Source organism: Hylobates moloch, unplaced genomic scaffold (assembly GCF_009828535.3).
Source record: "Hylobates moloch isolate HMO894 unplaced genomic scaffold, HMol_V3 SCAFFOLD_10, whole genome shotgun sequence".
Taxonomy (NCBI): Eukaryota; Metazoa; Chordata; class Mammalia; order Primates; family Hylobatidae; genus Hylobates; species Hylobates moloch.
This window is the reverse complement of record NW_026652285.1, coordinates 45,872,795-45,896,748: the sequence shown is the minus strand read 5'-3', so window position 1 is coordinate 45,896,748 and position 23,954 is coordinate 45,872,795. Positions and strand designations below refer to the sequence as shown.

General features: G+C 37.6%; 1 protein-coding gene across 2 annotated transcripts in view; it reads left to right on the top strand.

Moving 5' to 3' along the window:
- Positions 1 to 8,361, top strand: part of ALDH1A1 (aldehyde dehydrogenase 1 family member A1) — a 182,979-nt gene extending 174,618 nt beyond the window's left edge. For both annotated transcript variants that reach the window (XM_032164299.2, XM_032164300.2), the window contains 2 exons: positions 3,012 to 3,086; positions 7,752 to 8,361. In XM_032164299.2, coding sequence (XP_032020190.1) covers positions 3,012 to 3,086; positions 7,752 to 7,824 — 148 coding nt within the window. In that variant the 3' untranslated portion in view covers positions 7,825 to 8,361. The remainder of the gene's footprint in view (positions 1 to 3,011; positions 3,087 to 7,751) is intronic.
- Positions 8,362 to 23,954: the final 15,593 nt, after the last annotated feature.

The window sequence follows — 23,954 nt, the reverse complement described above, 5'->3', positions numbered from 1 at the left end:
TTCTTGAAATTGCTTACCAAAAATATTGCATTGATGTTTGATTAACACAATATAAGAATTGCCAAGTAATTTCTGAGCACTTGGTACTATGCTGTATACAGGGAGGTAAAAGAATAAGTTCTATTTAACCAATAAACAATATTTACTTCGTACCCTTGTGTATGCAAATATTCTTATATCAGCCGTCTTACTCTAGGATTATTAGAGGTAATTGAAGTTATTTTTGAAAAATTGAATTTTGAAGATCCCCTCCCTCTCCCATTTTTGACCTAGTGTATATCTCTTATTTTTATACTTTAATCAAGAGGATATAAACATGAAGTCTGTGCCTCTCAAACTGTTGCATTCTATACTCAACCGTCAGTCTCTAGACTACGTCTTTGGTCGCTTTGGTCCCATTAGCCTCATTTTGGCCCCTCAGTCCTGGAAATAGCCCAAGATTATTTTCCTTCCCAACACTAAGTCACACCTAGATCAGACCTATGCGATATTCATTCTTTCTTTCTTTCTTCTTTCTTTCTTCCTTTCTGTCTTTCTTTTCTTTCTTTCTCGCTTTCTCTCTCTCTTTCTCTCTTTCTTTCTTCTTTTTTTTTTTTTTTTTGAGCTGGAGTCTCACTCTGTCACCCAGGCTGGAGTGCAATGGTGCAATCTTGGGTCACTGCAACCTCTGCCTCCTGGGTTCAAGTGATTCTCCTGCCTCAGCCTCCCAACTAGCTGGGACTACAGACATGTACCACCAAGCCCAGCTAATCTTTGTATTTTGTTTTTTTCTTTTTTTAGTAGAAACAGGGCTTCACCATGTTGGCTGGACTGGTCTCGAACTCCTGATCTCAAGTGATCCATCCACCTTGGGCCTCCCAAAGTGCTGGGATTACAGGCCTGAGCCACTATGCTGGCCTGGACCTATACAATATTCTAAGGCTGTGGTTCTCAGCCCTGGCTGTTCATTAGAATAATCTCGGGGGCTTTAAAAATGTATAAACTGATTTGGGGCAGGTGAGGGTGTACATTAACACAAATTATATCAGTGTATAGTTTAAATTTCTCCTCCAAAGCTCATGTGGCAATTTAATTGCCATTGTAACAGCAATAGGAAGTGAGCCTAATGGGAGACTCTTAAATAAAATTCAGCAAGTTCTTCTTGAATAGTCAGTATAGCTAGTGATGAATATAGAATTTGCCTATGATAAAAGCATTAATAAAATTCAGCATAGTTACTGTGTGTATGTATATTATTGCCACTTACTGAAGATATATATACCAAGTACTACAACAGGAATACTCTTCAAGCGATCTTACACATACCTTGAAACAATCCTATTAAATATTATCATCCCCACTTTACACATGAGGAAACACTTGCTTACAGAAGACAGATAACATTTTGAACTCAAAGTTTTTGCCAAGTGAACATTTCTCAGTTCTCTGTTAATTCACAGTAAAATAGTTTCATTTCTACTCTACAGTAAAATGAGCAAACTTACTCTCTGCACTTTTTAACAAAGACAAATTTCGGTTTTGTATTTTTGACTAGCAAAGTGTTTCATGCTTGTTTGATGAAGCTTGTTATGACATCACCCCACTGAGGGTCTTGGGAATCCCCAATCAGGAATTTCCTCTATTATGAAAAACAGAGGGGACCATCTTGTTACTATATATCCTAGAAGATAATAATTTTCTGGCATTGTTACAGACCTAATAGCTGCTTGGTGTTTTCAGGAAAATTATTGAACTCCAGAGTTGCAGGAATTTTACTCATAATTTCAAAGTAGGTATTTGATTTTGCAATTTAAAGGGCAATTAAACAAAGCTGAGACAATACTGCCTTTTATAAGTGTAAATTTATTAAAGGAATTATCCCTCCAGGATGAGAGACATAGTTAAGAACTTTACGGTCCAGTGAGAATGTGGAACTTCAGAAACTGGGATAGTGTTTTAACAAAGAAAACATCTGAATATTATCTCAGGATAAAAGTAATGATCAAACCTTCAAAGAATAATACAATTTATCTGGAAGCCACCCTGGTTTTTTGTTTGTTTGATTGGTTGGTTTTCTAAATTTTTTTTGTAGAGGCAAGGGTTTGCTATGTTGCCCAGGCTGGTCTCAAACTCTTGGGCTCAAGTGATCCTCCTGCCTCAGTCTCCAGCTACTAACCCAGGCTCTGGAAGCCACATTGTTGTCCACCTATTAAAATAGCATGAAGGGAGAGAAAAGTATAAATATAAATCTCCTTTAAAAAGTGTTTTTCTCTTGTGTATAATGAGAATCAGGTAAATAATTAGATTTTGCTAACTTTGGCCACCAGCAAATTTAAAGCTAAACAAATTGTTTATGGTCTGCAAAACTGCATTTCTAATTTTCCCTATCTTGATCTTCTATTGTAATTTTTTGTTGGGTTCTAATTACTACCATTCGTGTAATTATGTTTGTTTATACAAGCATCTTTAAACATTTTATGAAATATGACAGGGAATAAATTATAATTAAACCCAACTCCTGCCAAGGCCTCTGTTTAAGCAATTTATTTAACCACTTAATGGGAAAAAAAATAAACTGAGTAATATGATATATATTACAATTGCAAAAGAAAATTGATTCTAGCCTGTTAAGTACAGAAACATCAAGAGAATTACAAGCTGATCAATATATAGGCAGTAATGAATACTTATCCAACAAATTCTAGCTTCTAGCAAACCATATCCTTCCCCCTATAGCATAGTGACTATTCTATCTTTTATAAATTCAGACTACCACTTCTCAGGGGCACAATGTACGACCAAAATGGCTATCCACATATGTAGTTGCACTATTCTATTTGTTTCTAGGTAGTGTGTATCCATATATGTCTGCATTCTAATTTATAGTGCTGCTTTTTTTTTTATCAAGATGAGTATGTTATATTGAAATTAATGGAGTTTGTAAGGAGCTTTCTAAATTTCTAAAACTGCCAAAAAGGATTTTTTTTTCACACATTAAGTATTGTCTATAATGAACTTTTCTTTTCCTTCAGGGTGAATTGCTATGGCGTTGTATCTGCCCAGTGCCCCTTTGGTGGATTCAAGATGTCTGGAAATGGACGAGAACTGTAAGATTAACGTTCTATTAAGATAAATATTTATTTTTATGAAAATGATTTTCATTCCCAGGGAATTAACTTATAGTTTTCACCTTAAATAAAACCTGCCTCTGTTCTTTCCTGGAGATTCATAGCACCAAATAGCTTATTAAATGTGGAGTGTACTCCATAAGTGCAAAAGGTGATTGCAGAATGGCAACATAATTTACTAAGCTCCTACTATATTTTAGGGACTATATTAAGCAACTTACATTGGTGATTGTAATATTGCTTGCTTTTCGAATTGCTTGCTCTATATATGAATGTAATCCATTTGGGAAACATTTCCAGAAAAGAGGTGGAAACTATGAATTGGTGATTATAAGAAAGGTGCAAATGTAAACACTCTAGTTATTTGAATAAACCATTTAAATAAGTAAATTAGGTGACTTATGTAAAGGAAATTTCAGTGTAAAAGGAATGATTCCCATTTGTTGAGATATTATTGATGTAGACTTAAAAATTTTTAATTACCATAAGGAGTTATTTTTAGTACTAAAATTTAAACCTAAAAGGAAATTTGAGAAAAACATGTTTTATAGTAGTGACTAGATTAAGAATATTTATATATAAATGCATTTATGAAATTTCAATTGCTTTTGTAACCAGGGTATATAGACTTTTTAAGTATGCACATATAATATGTAAGTACAGAAAGTAGTGGCAATATGCTTAGTTGATTTTGTTTAAGCAATTTTAGTCATTTTATTTCTTAAAACTTTTTTACATGTATTAATGTAAATATTTATGAAGAAAAAAGGAATAGAAACCTTATAGTATCAAACACAGATCGTAAACTTGCTCATTTTGTAATTAGCAAGTGAAAATGTGTCTTTCTCAATTTCTAAATGCATTAAATAGTTGAGTACCATACTCTAACGAATCAGCAAGATTACAAGGAAACAAATATCTCTGAGGAGTCAGTGAAATGGGAGAATTATAAAATGACCAGTCTACTTTCTTAATATGCTTTCATTTGTTAAGCACTTGCTATGTGTAAGGTCCTAGGAACCCCAGAGACATGACACCACATTCCACGCTCTACATAGCTGTGATGGCAGGACATGCAAAATAACCTACATACACTATGAAATAAGTAGTAATACACTCGGACTGCATATCCCATGGAGGTAGAGAAGCAATTAAAGTACAGAGCAGAGTATTGAAGAAAACCTAGACACTACCAGAGTATAAGTCAGGATGGCCTCTCTCTAACCATCACTATTTTCATCTGTCAGACAAGGCCAAGGATTGTGAGTGTGGATAAGAGTGGAAGAAGCAAATAGATCTTTTAACCTCTATTCCATGCTTAAGATTCTATAGTTCTGACCCCACTGGAAATCCAGTGGTTGAAAACTTAATGGCAGTTGATGGAGGAGAAAACTTCTCCTAACAGAAGAGATGAAACTCCCTCTAGGGCAGAAAGCAAGTTGTAGGATATCAATTAGTAGAGAAGAGGGCTTTCTTGCATGGAACATTACATGTGGTATGTTGAGGGGCTAGTGAATTTGGTTGATTGGTGTGGATTTATGGAGATGAAAAATATGATTTCAGAGCTACATATGATATAGACTAAGAAGTCCTGCATTTAAGAAATTTGACTTAGATTTTATTAGTGGAGTAGTGAAAAGCCATGGATATATTTAGGATGTTGCTGAAGTAGAACAAAAGATTAGCCCATCAAAAATGCATGGCGTAGCTGAGAAAACATTACTGGAGTCTGACCAGCTGAATTTGATTCCTGATTCTGCCACTTGCTAGCCATGCACCCCAGTTCAAGCTACCTAACTTCTGAGCCTCTACTTTCTCATATTTCATGGGGATGTTCACATTCCACTTAAGATGGAATGAGAGTTCTTGTGAGAGTTAAATGACATACTGAATATTAAATCCCTAGCCACACAACTGTCACAAAGTGTAAATTCAACAAATGGGTTTCCTCCTTCCCTAGTTTCTTCTCTTTCTATTACTGGAGAATCTGTTGGCAAAACTAATTACTTTGTACAAAAACTAAGAACAAAGGTTAGATTACTCTGAAGGGCAGTTGGTTCGTTGCTGGCCTAGTTATCTAACAACACATTTCACTGAGAACATTAAAGATAAAATAATCAAAAGGAATGCAAGACTAAAGTAGACCAAACGTGTCAATTTCTTTGAACATAATTTGGTCAGACTTTAAGGTGAAGGCATAAAGAAATCAAGAGAAGGACTGAAAACAGGAATCAACCATCAGTAATTTCCTAAAAATCTAGAACATAGTATAGATAATTTCTTTCAAATACAAAGGAAAAAGTTGTGGGTTTTTCTTTACTTTGAAAATTCAACTTGAGAATGCTACAGTTAAAGTCTACCTGAAATCAAATTTGGTGAACTTAATAAACAAGTCATTTGCTACAAGATGTTCCAAGAGTTACAAGTTATTACTCAGGCGATAACCTCAAATGACTCCTAAGAGTTAAATTACAAATTTTCCTCAACAATAGAGAGAATTGATCAGTTGAGAACAGAGTCCTCAAAGAGCCAAAAATGGTGTTATGCACACCCAGATGTGTTTGAAGGTGATACAGAGTATGCAAATCTTGATTTTGCATCTCTGATCATAGTGTTGGCACTGGGATTAGTTAAAAGACAGAAATTCCTCCCTTTGTGTAATTGTACTCAGTTTCACTTAGGTTAACGTAGGTCCTTTAAGACTTTGCTAGTATGCCATTTTAAACTTAATTGGCTCTCAGCCCCTCACGCCATATTTTTTTCCTCCTGTCCCATAGAAAAGGGGAGCAAGGAAGTGTAAACTAATGGTCGTATAGTGAGAACACAAATGAATTTTTTTTTCTTGATATTTACCAAGTGTGTTCAGCAAACAGGTCTTCTGTGCCTACTTATTTAGTGCCAGTCTTAATCCTGGGTACAGAGAGGAAATCAGATGTAATGTGGTACTAGTGCCTTTTTTTTTAACAGTGTGGACCCTGGACAAGAAGCATAGGTTGCTATCACTTGCAAGTTTATTACCAATGCCAACTCAGGCTTCACTCGAGACCTGCTAAATCAGAATCAGTATTTGAATAAGGTCCCAGGTGATTTGTACCTTGAAGATTTCAGAAGTATACAAATAGTAACTCACAGACATAGTAAGATGAAGAGAAATCCAAACAGATGTTCGGGGCTATGTCGTAGATATAGTATAGGCATAGGAATCCTAAGAAGCAGGACATATTTCAGCCCGAATATGACAAAAATCCCACTTATTACTCTCCTGAGACCTTCAAGTGCCTATATGACCCAAAATACAATGGAAAGCCTATTGGTGAAAGTCATGGGTTGATTGATCTAACCCTGAGATAAAATACGTATTAAAATATTATCTTTTAATGGGTTTCAGACAACTGAGGCTAAGCCCTTTAATTACTTTAAGGAACATGCTCACTGAAGCTTTTAAAAGGTATTTTCAAAAGCTTAATTGCCCAAGAAAATAATCAGTGTAAGAGTATTAGGTTACCCAGCAGAAAATGATGTCTTCTACATACCTGTCTACATCACAAGAACGGAGGGGTAAAAAAGGATCAACATCTTATTCTTCTGTAAGCCTACATGTGCATGAGTGTTAGGATTTTGAGACTACTCTTATATACATGTAATTTGACCCTCTCAACAAAACAATATAGAGAATAACTGAGCCCAGTCTTTTTAGTCATCTCTTCAACAAGGGGTAAATCAGTCAGTTTCTAAAACTGGTGGGAGGTCTCCATAAACCTGATAACAAGATCCCAGAGTCCAAACTGATTGACTCGAGTTAATTCCCGATCATTTGGGTTGAACTTAAGAGTTATACAAGAAAATGGTGGGGGACAGAGGAGGTTGTATAAAGGGGAAAAAACAACAACTGCAAAAAGCCCAGGAGCCTGAATTTAGACCAATCTATCATCTTCCTCCTCTTAAAAAGAAAACAATTGAAAAACTTTAAATAAAGGTCAGGTTTTTGTTTTGCCAAGAATCAAAAGATTTTGCTGAAACTACTGCTGCAAAATATTTTGTTTAAAGCCATCTTAGGTCACATTGGACTAAAAATGAAACCATGATCAATTTCTATCCCCTTACCACTTCTATGACAATCACACATGATAAATACAAGCTCTACTCTAGTACTACAATTAAACTGTAGAACTAGAGTAGACCTTGTAGTGATCATATATTACTACTTCTCCTCTTGTCATATGTCCATCTTATTTCAGTCTAAACTAGAAATGACAAAATTCTTGTTGGGTTGAATTGTCTTTTGAGTAGTTTTACAGCTTTTTGTTCTCATTTCTCCAAGATGATCTTGTTGCATCTTCAGTTCGAGTTTTTAAAATCAAGTAGAATAATGTCAAAAGGGGAAAATTTCTGTGAGAAATCAACTGACAGTACATGATTATTTAAAATGAAAGTTTTAAAGAAAATTTTCCCCACAAGGGAATCTGTGTAAGACCAGAAATCTTATGATTGGCTAGCTACTATATGAAATGCTCTGTACACGAGAAATACTTTCTATTGTCCCTAGCCGGTAAAACAAGAACAAACTTGTACCAAACATGAACTACAGTATATTTACACGGCTGTGCTAAATGGTGTTTGTGGGTATGTTTTTCTTCTCTCTAGGGGAGAGTACGGTTTCCATGAATACACAGAGGTCAAAACAGTCACAGTGAAAATCTCTCAGAAGAACTCATAAAGAAAATACAAGAGTGGAGAGAAGCTCTTCAATAGCTAAGCATCTCCTTACAGTCACTAATATAGTAGATTTTGAAGACAAAATTTTTCTTTTCTTGATTTTTTTAAACATAAGCTAAATCATATTAGTATTAATACTACCCATAGAAAACTTGACATGTAGCTTGTTCTGAAAGAATTATTTGCCTTCTGAAATATGACCCCCAAGTCCTATCCTAAATAAAAAAGACAAATTTGGATGTATGATCTCTCTAGCTTTGTCATAGTTATGTGATTTTTCTTTGTAGCTACTTTTCCAGGATAATCATTTTATAGAAAGGGAACAGTTGCATTTAGCTTCTTTCCCTTAGTGATTCCTTGAAGTACTTAACATACATGTTAACTGCAGAGTAAATTGCTCTGTTCCCAGTAGTTATAAAGTCCTTGGACTGTTTTGAAAAGTTTCCTAGGATGTCATGTCTGCTTGTCAAAAGAAATAATCCCTGTAATATGTAGCTGTAAACTGAATATAAAGCTTAATAAAAACAACCTTGCATGATTCTTGTTACTTTTGAATTTTTTTAAGTACAAGTTTTGGTTACAGTGATTTCTTCTTGTTGCTTAAAAACAGTGTTCAGCTGAGCATAAAGGTACATTTAAAAGTAAAAGTCTAATCCACCCATTCTCAAATGGGTAAAGAAACATGTATTTTCCTAAAGAATTCTTGAAATCAATAGATTTTATTTGAAACTGATGGCCTCAGTCCTTCAGTAAGCAATTATTGAGTTCCTACAAAGTTTTGAGTATGTGTTAAGTGTTGTAGAAAAGAGGTGAATAATGAATGGTTCATTATCTGAAGATCCTTAATTTAGTGGTTAATAAAGACACAATCTCTGCACCACAGAAAGGAGGGGTCATTAAAAAATGAGGATTTTAGAAACTTGTAGTGACTTGCAGAAGTGGTCATGAGGAAGGTTAACTGAGGGAATTGGGAATGGCCTCAGGTAGGAAATTTGACTGAATATAAACCTTAATGATGAGCAAATTTGCAATGAATAAAAGGGAAAGAGGTTCTACAAAATTTATCGGGACATGTTCCATTGAAAAAACATTTGGAAAAATTCTATACAATATATTTTCCTCTCTTGGAATTTCAAATTGCACATCGGCAGCATATTATAGGTTCCAAGAAGTCCTGCAACCTTCTTAGTTTTAATAGAGCCCCCTTTTCTTTTTTCCAAATTAGCAGAGAGACTTTGCCTTCTCTCCCTCACCTCCTCAGTTACCACCAATTAACATTAAGAAACCCATGCTGGGCTGGATACAGTGGTTCACTCCTGTAATCCCAGCACGTTGGGAGGCCACAGCAGGTGGATCAGTTGAGCCCAGGAGTTTGAGACCAGCCTGGGCAATGGGCAAAATCCCATCTTTATTAAAAAAAAAAAAAATTAGCCAGGCATAGGGGCACATACCTGTGGTCCCACCTACATGAGAGGCTGAGGTAGGAGGATGGCTTGAGCCTGGGAGGTCGAGGCTGCAGTGAGCCATGATCATACTACTGCACTCTAGCCTGGGTGATGGTGTGGGACCCTCTTTCAAAAATAAAAATAAAAATAAAAACCCTTGCTGTCCTATGCAATGAGGGAACACTTAGAGTTCTAAGGAGAGATCTGGGAATCAAAAGAGAGCAGCTGAAAAAAATGTCCTCTGCATGAAACTACACCAAGCTTACACATTTATCCCCTCATAACAGAATTGCTGCTTGCGTTCTCATTCTTCTGTTGTGCTTCCATATACAAAGTGACAGGCCCAGATGAAATGAACATTTGTGTATAACTATACACATTCTAAAATTAGTTTAGCAACTTAGGATAACATTTTTTTCAGATTTTATGTAAGTTTACCGTTTTACATTAACAGACACTTCAGTGCCTCTATTATTAGGGCACTACTAGCTGCTGCAGTCGAGTGTAACAATGTAAGAACAAATGAAGTTCATTGGCTTCTTTTACAGGAAATAATTTAACTCCCATTTCAAGAGTTTTTCAAACTTATGTTGGCCTATAAACCGCAACTGGGACTACCTCATAAGATTTGGGACACGTTTACCCTTTTGAAAACTGAAGAAACCAAAGCCTTGGGGAGAACTGAAAGGTCTTTGGACAATGAGAAGGAAAAGTGTCCAAACACAGAGGGAGTTGTGTTTTCCTGAAGCCAGACAGTGTCTACATTTTAAAAGATGTGTTTAAAGCCACGTGTAAATAAATTAATAGGTAGACAAGTTAATATTGTAATGGCATGCAACCAGAACATTTTAAAATGTGTAGCAAAGAAGGCAGAGGACAGAACAAGACAAAAGCCAGAAGCAAGTTTAAATATTTGAAAATTTTCATTGTATAAATAAGACATTACAGGATTAAACAGAAAATATCTGTTTTATATTGGCTTGTTCTGAGTCTCTAGACATTATTTGTATTATATTTCATTATTTATATTAAAGCCATACCAGTAGTAATTCTTAAAACCTTGAAAAGTTAAAAAGTATCTTATTAGCTCATGTGCTGCAGGAATTCCAGTAAGAAATTTCATCTTGAAAAATTCAGTTTTGCGGTCATAACTATGATCTCATTGTCCTCAGTGTCCAAACGGTAAAGTATTTTTATCTCCAGGAATACCAAACTAAGTGACAGAGGTTGGAATTCACTTTTTAGGCAGAGACAACATCAGTATCAGATACTTATTCACGAATGTCTAATCTAGTTGGGATTTCTTCTTTCTCTTTTTCCTGTTCTGCTGTTGTTGTTGTTGTTGTTGTTGTTGTTGTTTTGTCTTTCTGTTGTTGTTATTTTCTAAGGATACGTACTTCTGGCTTTATTGCATACATAACTCTGGCTTTATTTTGAAACAGCCAACAAGAAATGGAAGGCAGGTTAAACGTTTTTCTTAAATTCTTGTCACTAACTCAAATAGAACCAACTCAGAGAATTTTAGCCATTTCTTCACGTAATTCAGGAGGGAGCAATGAACTCAAAAGATCTTTTCTCTGGGCAACGTGTGTAATGTTTTGAGTGTCTAATTTCACTTGAACACTTAGAAGTGCAATTCTGCAAATTAGTTCTCCTGGCTTTTTTGGAGTATACTACATGACCAGGTTACATTTTCACATGAAACGCGTTTCCTATTAGAGTTTCATTTACTGATTTATCCTGGGATTTTTTAAAATTTTATTTTATTTTAAGTTCCGGGATACACGTGCAGGATGTGAAATACCATTTGACCCAGCAATCCCATTACTGGGTATACACCCAAAGGAGTATAAATTGTTCTGTTATAAAGATACATGCACATGTATGTTCACAGCAACACTATTCACAATAATAAGGACATGAAATCAACCCAACTGCTCATCAATGATAGACTAGATAAAAAAAATGTGCTACATATACACCATAGGATACTATGCAGCCATAAAAAGGAATGAGATCATGTCCTTTGCATGGACATGGATGGAGCTGGAAGCCATTATCTTCAGCAAACTAACACAAGAACAGAATATCTTGGGATTTTTTAATGGTCTCTGGAGACATGTTTGAGCTTTTCCAGTCTGGTGGTGAAATAATATATTGAAAGGGAAATTGGCAATGAGAACTAAATTTTCAAGATACCAGAATTTAGTGACTGCCAGGAATGAAGGAAAGCTTTCTGTTGTAGGACACAAGGACTATAGCATCCTGGAGAATATCCTGAGTCAAGACACAAGGGAGGGAAAAGAGTTCACTTACCATTCTGACATTCTGTGGAAGAGCAGAGGTGGTGTCTCTCTGAAGACCAAACCACAAAATTCTCTGTGGGTGCTTGAGACAAGTCAAGATCGTGTCTCTTAATTGGCCCTTTGATTCTGGGTGGTGGGTTTATCCCAGAGAAAAACAGTCTCATCCATAAACATCCAGGTTAATTCCCAATTCCCTAGCAAGTCAAGTTTATAACCTAAAGATATACCAAAGGAATACAATGCTTTTTGAACATTTACTTCAGTGCTGCTGGGCGCAGTGGCTCATACATGTAATCCCAGCACTTTGGGAGGCTGAGGTAGCTGGATCATTTAAGTCCAGGAGTTTGAGACCAGCCTGGGCAACGTGGTGAAAATCCCTCTCTACAAAAAAATACAAAAAATTAGCCACATGTGGTGGCAGGCACCTGTAGTCCCAGCTACTCAGGAGGCTGAGGTAGGAAGATCACCTGAGCCTTGGAGGTCGAGGCTGCAGTGAGTGGTGATGGCTCCACTATACTCCAGACTGTCTCAAAAAAAAAAAAAAAAAAGGAAAAGAAAAATAAAATACTTCAGTGCCATGTGCTGAATAGTTTCACAAGAATTTAGTTTTTTAAAAATGGACATCTCTGAGTTTCATAGGCATGTTCATAGGAGGCTGCCATAGTGCTATGCTGAAGTGTTTCACCAGAGTTTTAGGATTTTGTTTGCTTTTTGTCAAGTCACTTATGTAAAGATTCATCAGGGCTAGAAAAATACACTAAATATGAAAACACAAAACTGATCTAGGTAGGCAACTGATTTTCCTTTAACTTTTTTTTTTTTTTTTTGAGACGGAGTCTCGCTCTGTCGCCCAGGCTGAAGTGCAGTGGCGCAATCTCGGCTCACTGCAAGCTCCGCCTCCCGGATTCACGCCATTCTCCTGCCTCAGCCTCTCGGAGTAGCTGGGACTACAGGCGCCCACCACCACACCCGGCTAATTTTTTGTATTTTTAGTAGAGACGGGGTTTCACCGTGGTCTCCGCCTCCTGACCTCGTGATCCACCCGCCTCGGCCTCCCAAAGTGCTGGGATTACAAGCGTGAGCCACCGCACCCGGCCTTCTTTAACTTTTTATTTTAAAACAATTTCAAACATTTAGAGGAGGTGCTACAGCAGTGCCAAGAACTCACTTATAGCCTTTGTTCCTTATTCTTAAATATTCTTCTTTCTTGACCTTATCATTTCAATTCTTTTTTTTGAGACAAACTTGAGAATAATTTTTAGACATCATGCCCTTTTACCCCAAAATCCTTCAGTTGGGTCATTCTTTCACAAAACCACAGCACAATTATCTCATTCAGGAAATTTAATATTGACAAAATACCATTATCATCTAATACATGATCTATTTAAAACTATTTAAAATTTTTCTCAAATTGTTCTAATATCTTTTTTTTTTTTTTTAATGTAGTCTCCCTCTGTTGCCCAGGCTGGAGTGCAGTGGTGTGATAGCTCACTGCAGCCTCCACCTCCCAGGTTCATGAGATTCTCCTGCCTCAGCCTCCCGAGTACCTGGGATTACAGGGGCGTGCCACCACACCTGGCTAATTTTTTGTATTTCTAGTAGAGACAGGGTTTCAACATGTTGCCCAGACTGGTCATGAACTCCTGACCTCAAGTGATCCACCCACCTCGGCCTCCCAAAGTGCTGGGATTACAAGCGTGAGCCACTGCACCCAGCCTACTAATGTCTTTTATGGCGTATTCGCTCGTTATCTAAAAATTAATTCTGAATCATGTGTTACATTTAGTTATTATGGTTTCCTTTCCTCTTACTATTCCTTAATAATGGCAATACAACTTGTAAGCACACCTAATCAATCAGGTTGCTAATACTGTCTTGGCTTGGGAGGGAAAGGTAAGGGACGAGTTAGCAAGAATCAGCCAAAAGTGGGTGGATGGTTTTAGAGAGTAAATAGTTCAATATATGATTACTAATTACCATTCTCCGTGATAAACCAGATGAGAGTATGTATGCAGGCTGGAAAATGATCCTTCTTTCTTGGAAAATTGTAAAGAAAAGTTGAATATTCCCTTGAGGATCTTAGTCTCTGCTCTTGGTGTGTGTTATTACAATATTGCCCTTTGTTAGTTGATTTCCTAGCTTATTTGAATATTTTTCCTTAATAACAGGTTGCCTACGCTCTGATGTCATCTGGGTAGATACCTACATATCAATTAGTTACAAATCCCTTAGTCACATAAAACATTTTAAATTACTTTCCTTTAGAAGTCCAATTACAGTAGAAAGATCTTGATTTTTAGAGTCAAATAGATGCTACATTCTGATTCCGCCATGCACTAGTAGTATGGTCTTAGGTCACTTATTAAACCTTTCTCATATAGTAGCCATTCAGCAGATCAGAGTGGCTACTAATATTTGTGAAGCAATACAATGTTATGTAGAACACTGGTTATGCATAATCACATGGGAACTTGGAGCCCAGCAATTTGGTTTCCAATTCGTATTCTGCACTCAGTGGCCTTGGGATTTGGAAAAAATTATCCAATCTTCCTAAATTCCAGTTTCCTTTATGTAAAAAGAATTAATAATGATATCTATTTAATTAGGATATTCTATTAAATGAAATAATATTTGTAAAATGCCTAGCAGGCTTCCTAAGACACAACAAGTGCCCGATACATGTTCCATATCTACTAAATGGATGTCTAGGCACTGACGATTATTTCAACAAAAATAATACAAGCTTCCTGTACATACCAAGGTCTCCCTCTTGACCTTGACTTTGACTCTTCCTTCTACATCCTCTTTCTCTCAGTCTTCCTTTGTCCTAGCTGTTAGACCAATCTCAGTTACTACTTCATAATTGTGATGCTTTGCCCATTCCATCCATTCTTTTTTGTTGCTGTTGTTTAATCACTCCCTTCAGATAAAGGCTAAAATTCTCCATCAAATAAATAACAGGGCGGAGAAGAATGTGAGCCAAAAACTCGGCTTAGCGTTGAGGTTAGAAATTTAAATACATCTAATACCAAAGCAGGGCTAGTTCTAATTAAATGAACTCAACTGCCTTTCACCCCATAGTTACCAGTCATCATGGCTAATCTTTACGCTAATAGTCAAGGACAGCGGGACTAAGGGAACAACAAACACAGGAGGCTGGTTTCAAATGCAGCATAGGAACCCACAATGATGTTGGTCATCCGATGATTGATTTGAAGACTCAGCCCGTATGAATTCAATGGGAAGGATTAGTGGATGGAAAAGCACATGGCTTAGCATTTGTGCCCAATGCTCAGTCATCCAACATTCTTATAACCACAAAATGTCAGAACTAGGAAAGAAACTACTGTTCTTCTAGCCCAGTAACTTCATCTCACAGAGGCATAAAGAAATCAAGCGACACTTGAAAGGCTATTAAATTATCAGTGGCAGAGTTTAGTTAATATGCTTTGTTTTCCAACTCCTGCTTCTGTACTATTGCCTTTATTCCATGTGGCACTGCGAACATTTAACTGATATTTGATAAAATATGTAACATCCATTGTTGCATCTTATTTGTGTATATCTTATTTACTATATTTTATTTCTTTTGTCTAAAAAAGAAAAAGTTATATAACAACCATGTTTCGCTTCATTTGTATGTATTATATTTATTGAAATACATCCCTTTTGTCTAAAAAGGAAAAGCTCTAAATGATAGCTTTTATGAGTCCTCAGTACAAATTAGTTTCATTCATCTGCAAAACAGTGTATTGATAATTTAGCTACAAAGGCAAAATTGCTAATTAGATATATAAAAATAAAAATATATTTATTTAACAGTCACTGAAGAGTCAAAATACTGTGGAAAAAATACCGAGAACTGCAAAAGGAATAATGGGCATTATGTTCTTGTTCTCTGCAAGCACAGTTCTGAGTCCTGCACAGAAGTCATTTGCTTCATATAAAAATGAAAGATCCTGCTCTTGCAATTCTTAAATCTAATAGAGGAAATGAGAAACACACACACAATCATGGAAATAAAAGACAGAATGCACAGAGTGTTATAAGATTGACAGCAACAAAAATCTGCAATTGTTTGAAGGGAGAAAAAATGGCTTCTCCCTGCAGTGACTTCCATGGACTAGGCAGCATTTGGCCTAGCCTCTGACATGGAGAAGGACCAGAACATTTGCAGAATGTATGCAGGCAGAAGGGACATTCTGGCCTGAAAATCAGTGGAGAAAATCCAGGTTTATATGACAGGTTCTGTTTCATTGGAAGATCAGGCTGGACAGCATTTCAAGACTTTCACCTGTAAAATGGAGAAAGTACTACTGGTCTCACATGGCTATTGAGAGGAGAAAATGAAGTAACACTTAAGTCTAGATCTCTCAGATAATCTCTCTTGTCAAAACAGAGGAAACCTTGAATTCCAAGTCAAGCCACAAAAAATCAGACAAGGAGGAACTTTAAAATGAATGGTAAATTCATTGGAATTGAATTTTTTATTAAACATTTACTTTTAAATAATTGTAGATTCACATAATTGTTAGATATAATAGAAAGAGACTTCATGTACTCTTTACCCAGTTTCCCACAATGGTAACATCTTGCAAAACTCTAATACAATATCACAACCAGAACATTAACGTGATTACAGTCAAGATACAGAACATTTCCATCATCACATGGACCCTTCATGTTGCTCTTTTATTACCATAATCATATCCCTCCCACTCTTACCCCTTCCTTAACTTCCAGCAATCTGTTCTCTATTTCTAGAATTTTGTCATTTCAAGAATCATATAGTATGTAATTTTTTGTGATTGGCTTTTTTTCCTCCACTAAGTATAATTCTCTGCAGATTCATCCAAGTTGTTGCACAGATTGAATCATAACAAAGACCCACACATAAATGATTGCATTTTTCCACTTGCAATGGGAATTGTTTTGACAGGTCCTAAGACAGATATCTTTGGAGTCAGGTTTATTTCTTTTCTTCTTTAATAACATCCGCGAGTAGCTGAAGTGTCTTACCATGCCCTAGTCAATTATGTAAACAGAATGGCAATGCAAAGGTGGGCTAGTGGGAGGAGAATCTGTTGACAGAATCATGGAATATTCTATTTCCCTACTTTTGTAGGTGTCTCTGAATCTCCTCTGAAGTTCTGAGTTATAGTTGAGAAAACAGAAGGGACAGTTCTTACAACTTTCTTGTTAAAAACGGAACGAAGCCTTGAAAGGTATTAAGTAGGGCCCCCATGTGAGAGAATGTGCCTCGTGTTCTTAGACAGGCACAAACGGGTCAGGTCAACCCCACGAGTCTTCATTCATGAATCCTCCTCTGAAAGCCTGAGGCACAAAACATGTGACTTTTCCCTTAGGACTTTTGGACATATTAGTCCCCACCCTGCCAAACAGACTGATCCCCACCAACATCTCCCTCATCCAAAAGAAGTTATATCGTCCCTATATGAACTTGGCTCTGTCTTTACTCCCCCAACTGCTGACTTGGGCTAAGACTACCCCAGCCCTCAGCAGCACTCCAGGCCCCTTCCTGCTGAATGAAAGGTCATGGAACAGTCCAGAAGAGCTGCATCCCTTACTGCATGTGAGTAAGCTCTAGACACTATTCTAAGTGCACTCAAGCGTTACCTCATTTTCTCCTCTCAACAACCATGTGAGACCAGCAGTACATTCTCCATTTTACAGGTGAGGAAACTGAGGCTCAGAAAATTTAACCGACTTGACAAAGTTACAGGGTTAGCAATTAACAGCTTGGGAATTCAAAGCTAGGCAATCTAACTACATAATCGCCCTCATTCTTGTATATTAAACTGTAATAACTGAATGTCAGTTCCAGTCAAGCAATTGCAAATTATAGAATATCACTAGCAAAACTTAATTTTGTTCTTTTGCATTCATAGTTTGAGTCATAAGAACATTTTGTTCTTTTGCATTCATGTTTCATAAAGTCATTGAGGATTTTCAGATTTCAAATATATTCTATTTTTCTCCTCTTTTTAATATTTAAATCTAGATCTCTCAGATAATCTCTGTTGGCAAAAAGATCCATAGGCAGTGGCCTCGATGGAAGGTAATCCTCTGAAAACAAAACTGTTGGAGAAATCCTTTCATGTCCCTTTATTGCCCATTTTCACAAAGGAACACATGAAGGAAACTGTCATCTCTCTTAGACATTGGCCCTACCAGCCAAAAATGTACCCAAGTGTTCCTCTGCAATGAAAACAGTGGTCTCCACAACTCTAGTGCCCAAGGTCTTAGGCCACGTGAAGTGACTGTGGGGCCTCTATAACATTTCAAGACTTTTAAGCTACTCTCAGTTAATTTTCAAGGGTTGAAGGATTTTATTAGGACTTACCTCCTCCAAAAACCAAGAAAGTGCCAGTTTTTAGGCATTTCAAGTCTTGAGGAAAAGGATGGAGGAAGAAGTCCTCAGATTTAAGAATTTTTTTATACTCAAACTATGACTAGGTGAAAAGTCAGGGTAGGGTTTGGGGGAAATAAGGAATGAAGGCATAAGATCTGAAGGCACAGATACTACAGGGGGAGGAAGCATTGTATTTTATCATAGTGGTAACATAGGTGCTGCTTTAACATTTGAGTTAGTGAAGATCTCCACCCAGAAGCCTTTCCTCCCGCCCTCTTTTTTCTATCCTTCTGGTCAGTTGGCGCTCCCACGTGTCCTGTAGCACACTCAGTTCATCTCTCGCCTTGAACTTACTGCTCTCAGCTGTAACTCTCTCTTTATCTGCCTGCTTCACACACTAGAACTGAGAAATGACAACCCAAGACCTGAGGCTACACTTTTATTTTATACTCCTAGATTCAGCACAGAGTTTAGTACTTGTTAGCAGTTCTTTTCTTTATTTTATTTAATTTATAGAGATGAGGTCTCACCGTGTTGCCCAGGCTGGTCTTGAGCTCCTGAGCTCAAGTGTTCCCCCCTCCTCAGCCTCCCAAAGCAACAGGATAACAGGTATGAGCCACTAAGCCTGACCTTATTAGCAGTTCTAATATACTCTAACTTATAGAGTGGATTTATACTCTGGCATCCTGGTCTTTTGAAAATTCTTGGTTACACATCCAAAAAATACTTTATATGTAAAGTATATATGTTGGGTGTTCTGTGACTCTAATTTTTGCCATTTGTTCTTCTCAAACCTTTACATCTAGAGATAATGAAACTATATGGATATCAATGATCAGGGAGTGGAGGCTGAGAAGGAGCCAGATCCACGGGATATCTTGGTGTCATTTTTCTCATCATCACACATAAAAGAAATACTATAGAGACATTGCAAAGAAGAGCTAACTTTAACATCACACAGATTTGCTTCAAAGAACCAGCTCTTACTCTGATGTGAATAGCTGTGCTACTTTGGGTAAAACAGCAATTCTAGGTTTCACTGTCTTCATCTTGTCAGTGAAACACAGATACAATAGTAAAAACTTCAAAGGGTTGTGAGAATTAATCTATGCAAGTATTTAATTGATGTAACTAACTTATAACTAACTTAAAAGAATATAACTAACTTGGCACACAGTATGACCCATAAAAGTTAGCTGCTCGATCATTCATTATAGTGACATTGCTGCATAGTACATGGCACTTTCACACACATTATTGTATTTGATTCTTGTAACCATCTCATGGTTACATGAGCTGGGAAGGTCATGTTATCACCCTGGATATACGAGAAATTTTAAGTTCTAAAAGATTTACTGACTTGTTTAAGTTCACGCAGAAAAGAAGTGATGGTACAAAGATTGTGCTGAAATCTTCTGATTTTATTACTCCAGGCTGCTAGCCAGTGCCCTCACAGCTCTCACTGTGCTTTTCAAGTTAGAGCATACCAGGGAAGCAGCTATGGCAAAGAACAGCAGTTCAGTGGTGGAGAAGAGGAGGCTGCAGAAAAGTAAGAAGGAAGGTGGTACAGAGGGAGGGTGACATTTCTCTTTCATATTGCCCCTCGATTTCAAAGGAAGGTTGCAGGGGGAAGAAATGCAGATAAGGAATACTGCGCTTACTGATACTGGAATGAAGACTGAGTAACATCAATCCCAAAAGGATGCTCTCTTTTCATACGATCTGCTTTCCATTCAAAAATCCATGGTTTGACCTTCTAATGCTTATTTTTTCCTTTACAATTTTTAATACTAAGTCAAGCATAGAACAAGATGGGTAGAGAGTGCAAAAATGGAAGGAGTAGGTTGGAGAGTACACTTGCACATCACTCAGAATGCTCCTTGCTTGGGGCCTGAGAATCTGATCCCAACTCTATATCTAACAGATGGACAAAAGCTTCAAAATAAAATCTGAATGGTGATGGAGGTGGGACACTATAGAAATTTCTGAAGCTTTCATGCAAACAAATATTGGAAGTAAAAGGATCATTATGAGAGGTCCGGATAACTTCCCTAGAGCAAGATTTGTAGCACTGGACATTCTGAAAGGTAAAAGCTCTGAACCTTGCAAATCTAGGCACCTTTGCATATAACTGAAACTGAGAGGTATGTCATATCCTACCCCCAGGCAGAAAGGGCTGGGGACAGATGAAAATGCTTAGCTACAGCCTGTCTTTGAGATAATTGCATGTTCCAAACAACATCAAACAAAAAGACAGTCCTGACTTCATTAGCATGAAGTGCTATTAGGTTGTCAAGAATCCTGTGATCTCAAACTGCAAGAATAGGCAGAAAATGACTTTCTGTGCAGGGGATATTAAGGGATTGCAGAACATTTTACCCAAAGTTGCATTATCACTTTTTTTCCCTCCAATCTTTTTGAGTCACATTCTGGAAGAAAATAAACCAGTTAAGATTTTCCCACAAGGGAGATGGTACAATTTAAAGAAAAAGGTGGGTTTTGTGGTGCTTACGAAAGTTCCATCTGAACTTCCCCTGATCCATAAGTTTCTTAGAAGCAAAGAAATGTAGGCAGTTATGCCATGATTATACCCAGCAGGTAAAAGAGAGGCACTGAAATTACATTTCTGTAAATCACCTACATTTCAATGAACTTTCCAGGGCATTTGGTTGTGGCAGGTTGTTTGCCGTAGATTTAAGGAGAAAGTCAGAATAAATGACCGCAAAGTCAAACTCCTCCCTCTAGAGACAGACAAAACCTTTCTATGCCTGCCATAGGGTTCTAAATTGAAAAGGATCTAGTATACATTTTAGCTTGGACCTATAAATATATGAATAGTGAGACCCCAAGGGGTTAAGTGGTATGGCTCCTGTCACATTGCTACTTAGAGACAATGTCATGACTAGAATTCAGGATTGCTGATTTTTAGAATCAGACTTTTCTCAAGATCATACTACTTGTCACTTTTAAAATATTTGCATCTTCAGATTGGAAATGACCCAAGAGATTCCAGTACACATATTATTGATAGTTGTTTTATTTTGTCAGCTTAGCATGTGTTTGGAGAACTAGTTTTTTACCATTCTTGCTCCATATGGTTTGGGAAAGTCAGACTCCTTCTCTAACTTCAGGGCAAATGATTCATATCTGGCAAATCAGAGTTCTTATCTCTCTGGGATTCAGGACTGGTATAGGGTTGGGCACATAACCACAGCTCAGCTAGTCAGAACACACTATTCAAGACTATTATTGGAACTAGCAAGAATGATTGCTAATACATCAGTCATATAGAACAAATGAGACCCAAGGGTTCTAGTTAATGTACAGCTTTATTTTTATCTCCTGCTGTCCCATGAAAATATATTTAGTGGGAGAAGTTCTTCTGACCCTGCATGAAAATTCCCACAGACCTACAAATTTCTTTTCACTCTAGGAAAATAAAAAGTTCTTTATACCTTTGTAGAAAAAAAAAAAGCCACATTCTGTAAAATATTTGAAGAAACTTATTCTCAGACAAATGTGAAGACCATGGCCCATGACACAGCCTCAAGAGGCCCTGAGAACATGTACCCCAGGTGACTGGGTTACAGCTTGGTTTTATACGTTTTATGGAGATAAGACATTAATCAATACGTGTGAGGTATACATTGGTTTGGTCTGGAGAGGCAGGACAATTCAAAGGTGCGGGGAGGGTTGCTTACAGGTCAATTTGAAGATTAGGTGAATTCAAAGATTTTATGATTGGCAATTGGTTGAAAGAGTTGAGTCATTATCTAAATAGATGAAGTCAGCAGAAAGAAATGTTTGGGGCTAACACAAAGTGAGTGGTGGAAGCCAAGGTTTTGTTATGTAGATAAGGCCCCCAGTTAGTAGACTTCAGAGAGAATAGAAGATGAATGTTTCTTATCAGGCATTAAAAGGTATCAGACTCTTAGATAAATCGCTCCTGAATCAAGAAAAGGCCTGGAAAGGAAAAGGTGTTCTCTACAGAATGTAGATTTTCCCCATAAGAGACACCTGTGCAGGACTTATTAGTCCATTCTCACACTGCTAATAAAGACAAACTCAAGACTGGGTTTATAAAGGAAAGAAGTTTAATTGACTCACAGTTCAGTACGCCTTGGGAGGCCTCAGGAAACTTACAAGCATGGCAGAAGGGGAAGCAAACATGTCCTTCTTCACATGACAGCAGGAAGGAAAAGAATGAGTGTCCAGCAAAGGGAGAAGGCCCTCATAAAACCATTAGTTCTCATGAGAACTTACTCATTATCATGAGAACAGGATGGGGGAAACCAGCCTCATGATTCAATTATCTCCACCTGGTCCCTCTCATGACACATGGGGATTATGAAAACTACAATTTAAGATGATATTTAGGTGGGGACACAGCCAAACCATATCATTCTATCCCTGGCCCCTCCTAAATCTCATATCCTCACAATTTAAAACACAATCATGCCCTTCCAAAAGTTCCCCAAAGTTTTAACTCATTCCAGCATTAATTCAAAAGTCCAAGTCCAAAGTCTGATCTGAGACAAGGCAAGTCCCTTCCACCTGTGAGCCTGTAAAATCAAAAGCAAGTTAGTTTCTTTCTAGCTACAGTGGGGATACAGCAGGCATTGGGTAAATACACCCATTCCAAATGGGAGAAATTGGCCAAAACAAAGGAACCACAGGCCCAATGCAAGTCCGAAATCTAATAGGACAATCATTCAACCTTAAAGTTCCAAAATGATCTCCTTTAACTCCATGTCTCACACCCAGGTCACACTGATGCAAGAGGTAGGCTCCCACAGTGTTGGGCAGCTCTGCCCCGTGGCTCTGCAGGGTATAGCTTCCCTCCTGGCTCCTTTCACGGGATGGCATTGAGTGTCTGCAGCTTTTGCAGGGGCACTGCACAAACTGTCAGTGGATCTACCATTCTGGGGTCTGGAGGATGGTGGTCCTCTTCTAACAGGTCAACTAGGTTGTGCCTCAGTAGGGACTCTGTTTGGAGGCTCCAACTCCACACTTACCTTCTGCACTGCCCCAGCAGAGGTTCTCCATGAGGGCCCTGTCCCTGCAGCAAACTTCTCCCAGGGCATCCAGGTGTTTCCATATATCCTCTGAGATCTAGGTGGACGTTCCCAAACCTCAATTATTGATTTCCATGCACAAACAGGCTCAACACCACATGAAAGGTGCCAAGGCTTGGGGCTTGCACCTTCTGTAGCAACAGCCTGAGCTGTGCCTTGGCCCCTTTTAGTCATGGCTAGAGCAGCTGAGATTCAGGGCACCAAGTCCCTGGGTTGCATACAGCATGGGCACCTTGGGCCTGGCCCATTAAACCACTTTTTCCTCCAAGGCCTCCAGGCCTGTGATGGGAGGGGCTGCCACAAAGGTCTCTAACATGCCCTGGAGACATTTTCCCCATTGTCTTGAGGATTAACATTGGGCTCCTTGTTACTTATGCAAATTTCTGCAGCCAGCTTGAATTTCTCCTCAGAAAATGGGATTTTTTTCTATTGCATTGTCAGACTGCAAATTTTCCAAACTTTTATGTTCTGCTTCTGTAATATATTTTATTTCTAAATGTGATTTTCCATTCTATTACAGTCTGTTATCCCAAGTGAGGCTCCCAATAACTCTTACCTGGGATTCAATATATTTAGACAAATGTACATTTGTTGATACACGTAATTTTGCATACAATTGCATGAGGCTTACTGTCCTCTAAAATCCATCTGTGGGTCTTACAAGTTAAGAACTTCTCTTTGGTAGACCCCTAAACTGGCTTTAACTGATATCTTGAGCAAGGCAAGATTATTCAGTATTTTTTAATCATTTTATATTTTTGTATTATTTTATATGTTTAAATTTAAGATGTTATTAAACATTTTATTAAGTGCTTATTTTACACCAGGAACTATGCAAAGCACTTTGATTTTGCAAATCAAATGTAGTAGAACAAATGATCTCATTTGTTCTTACCACAATCTTCTGAAGTATACCTGAAGTAAACAAC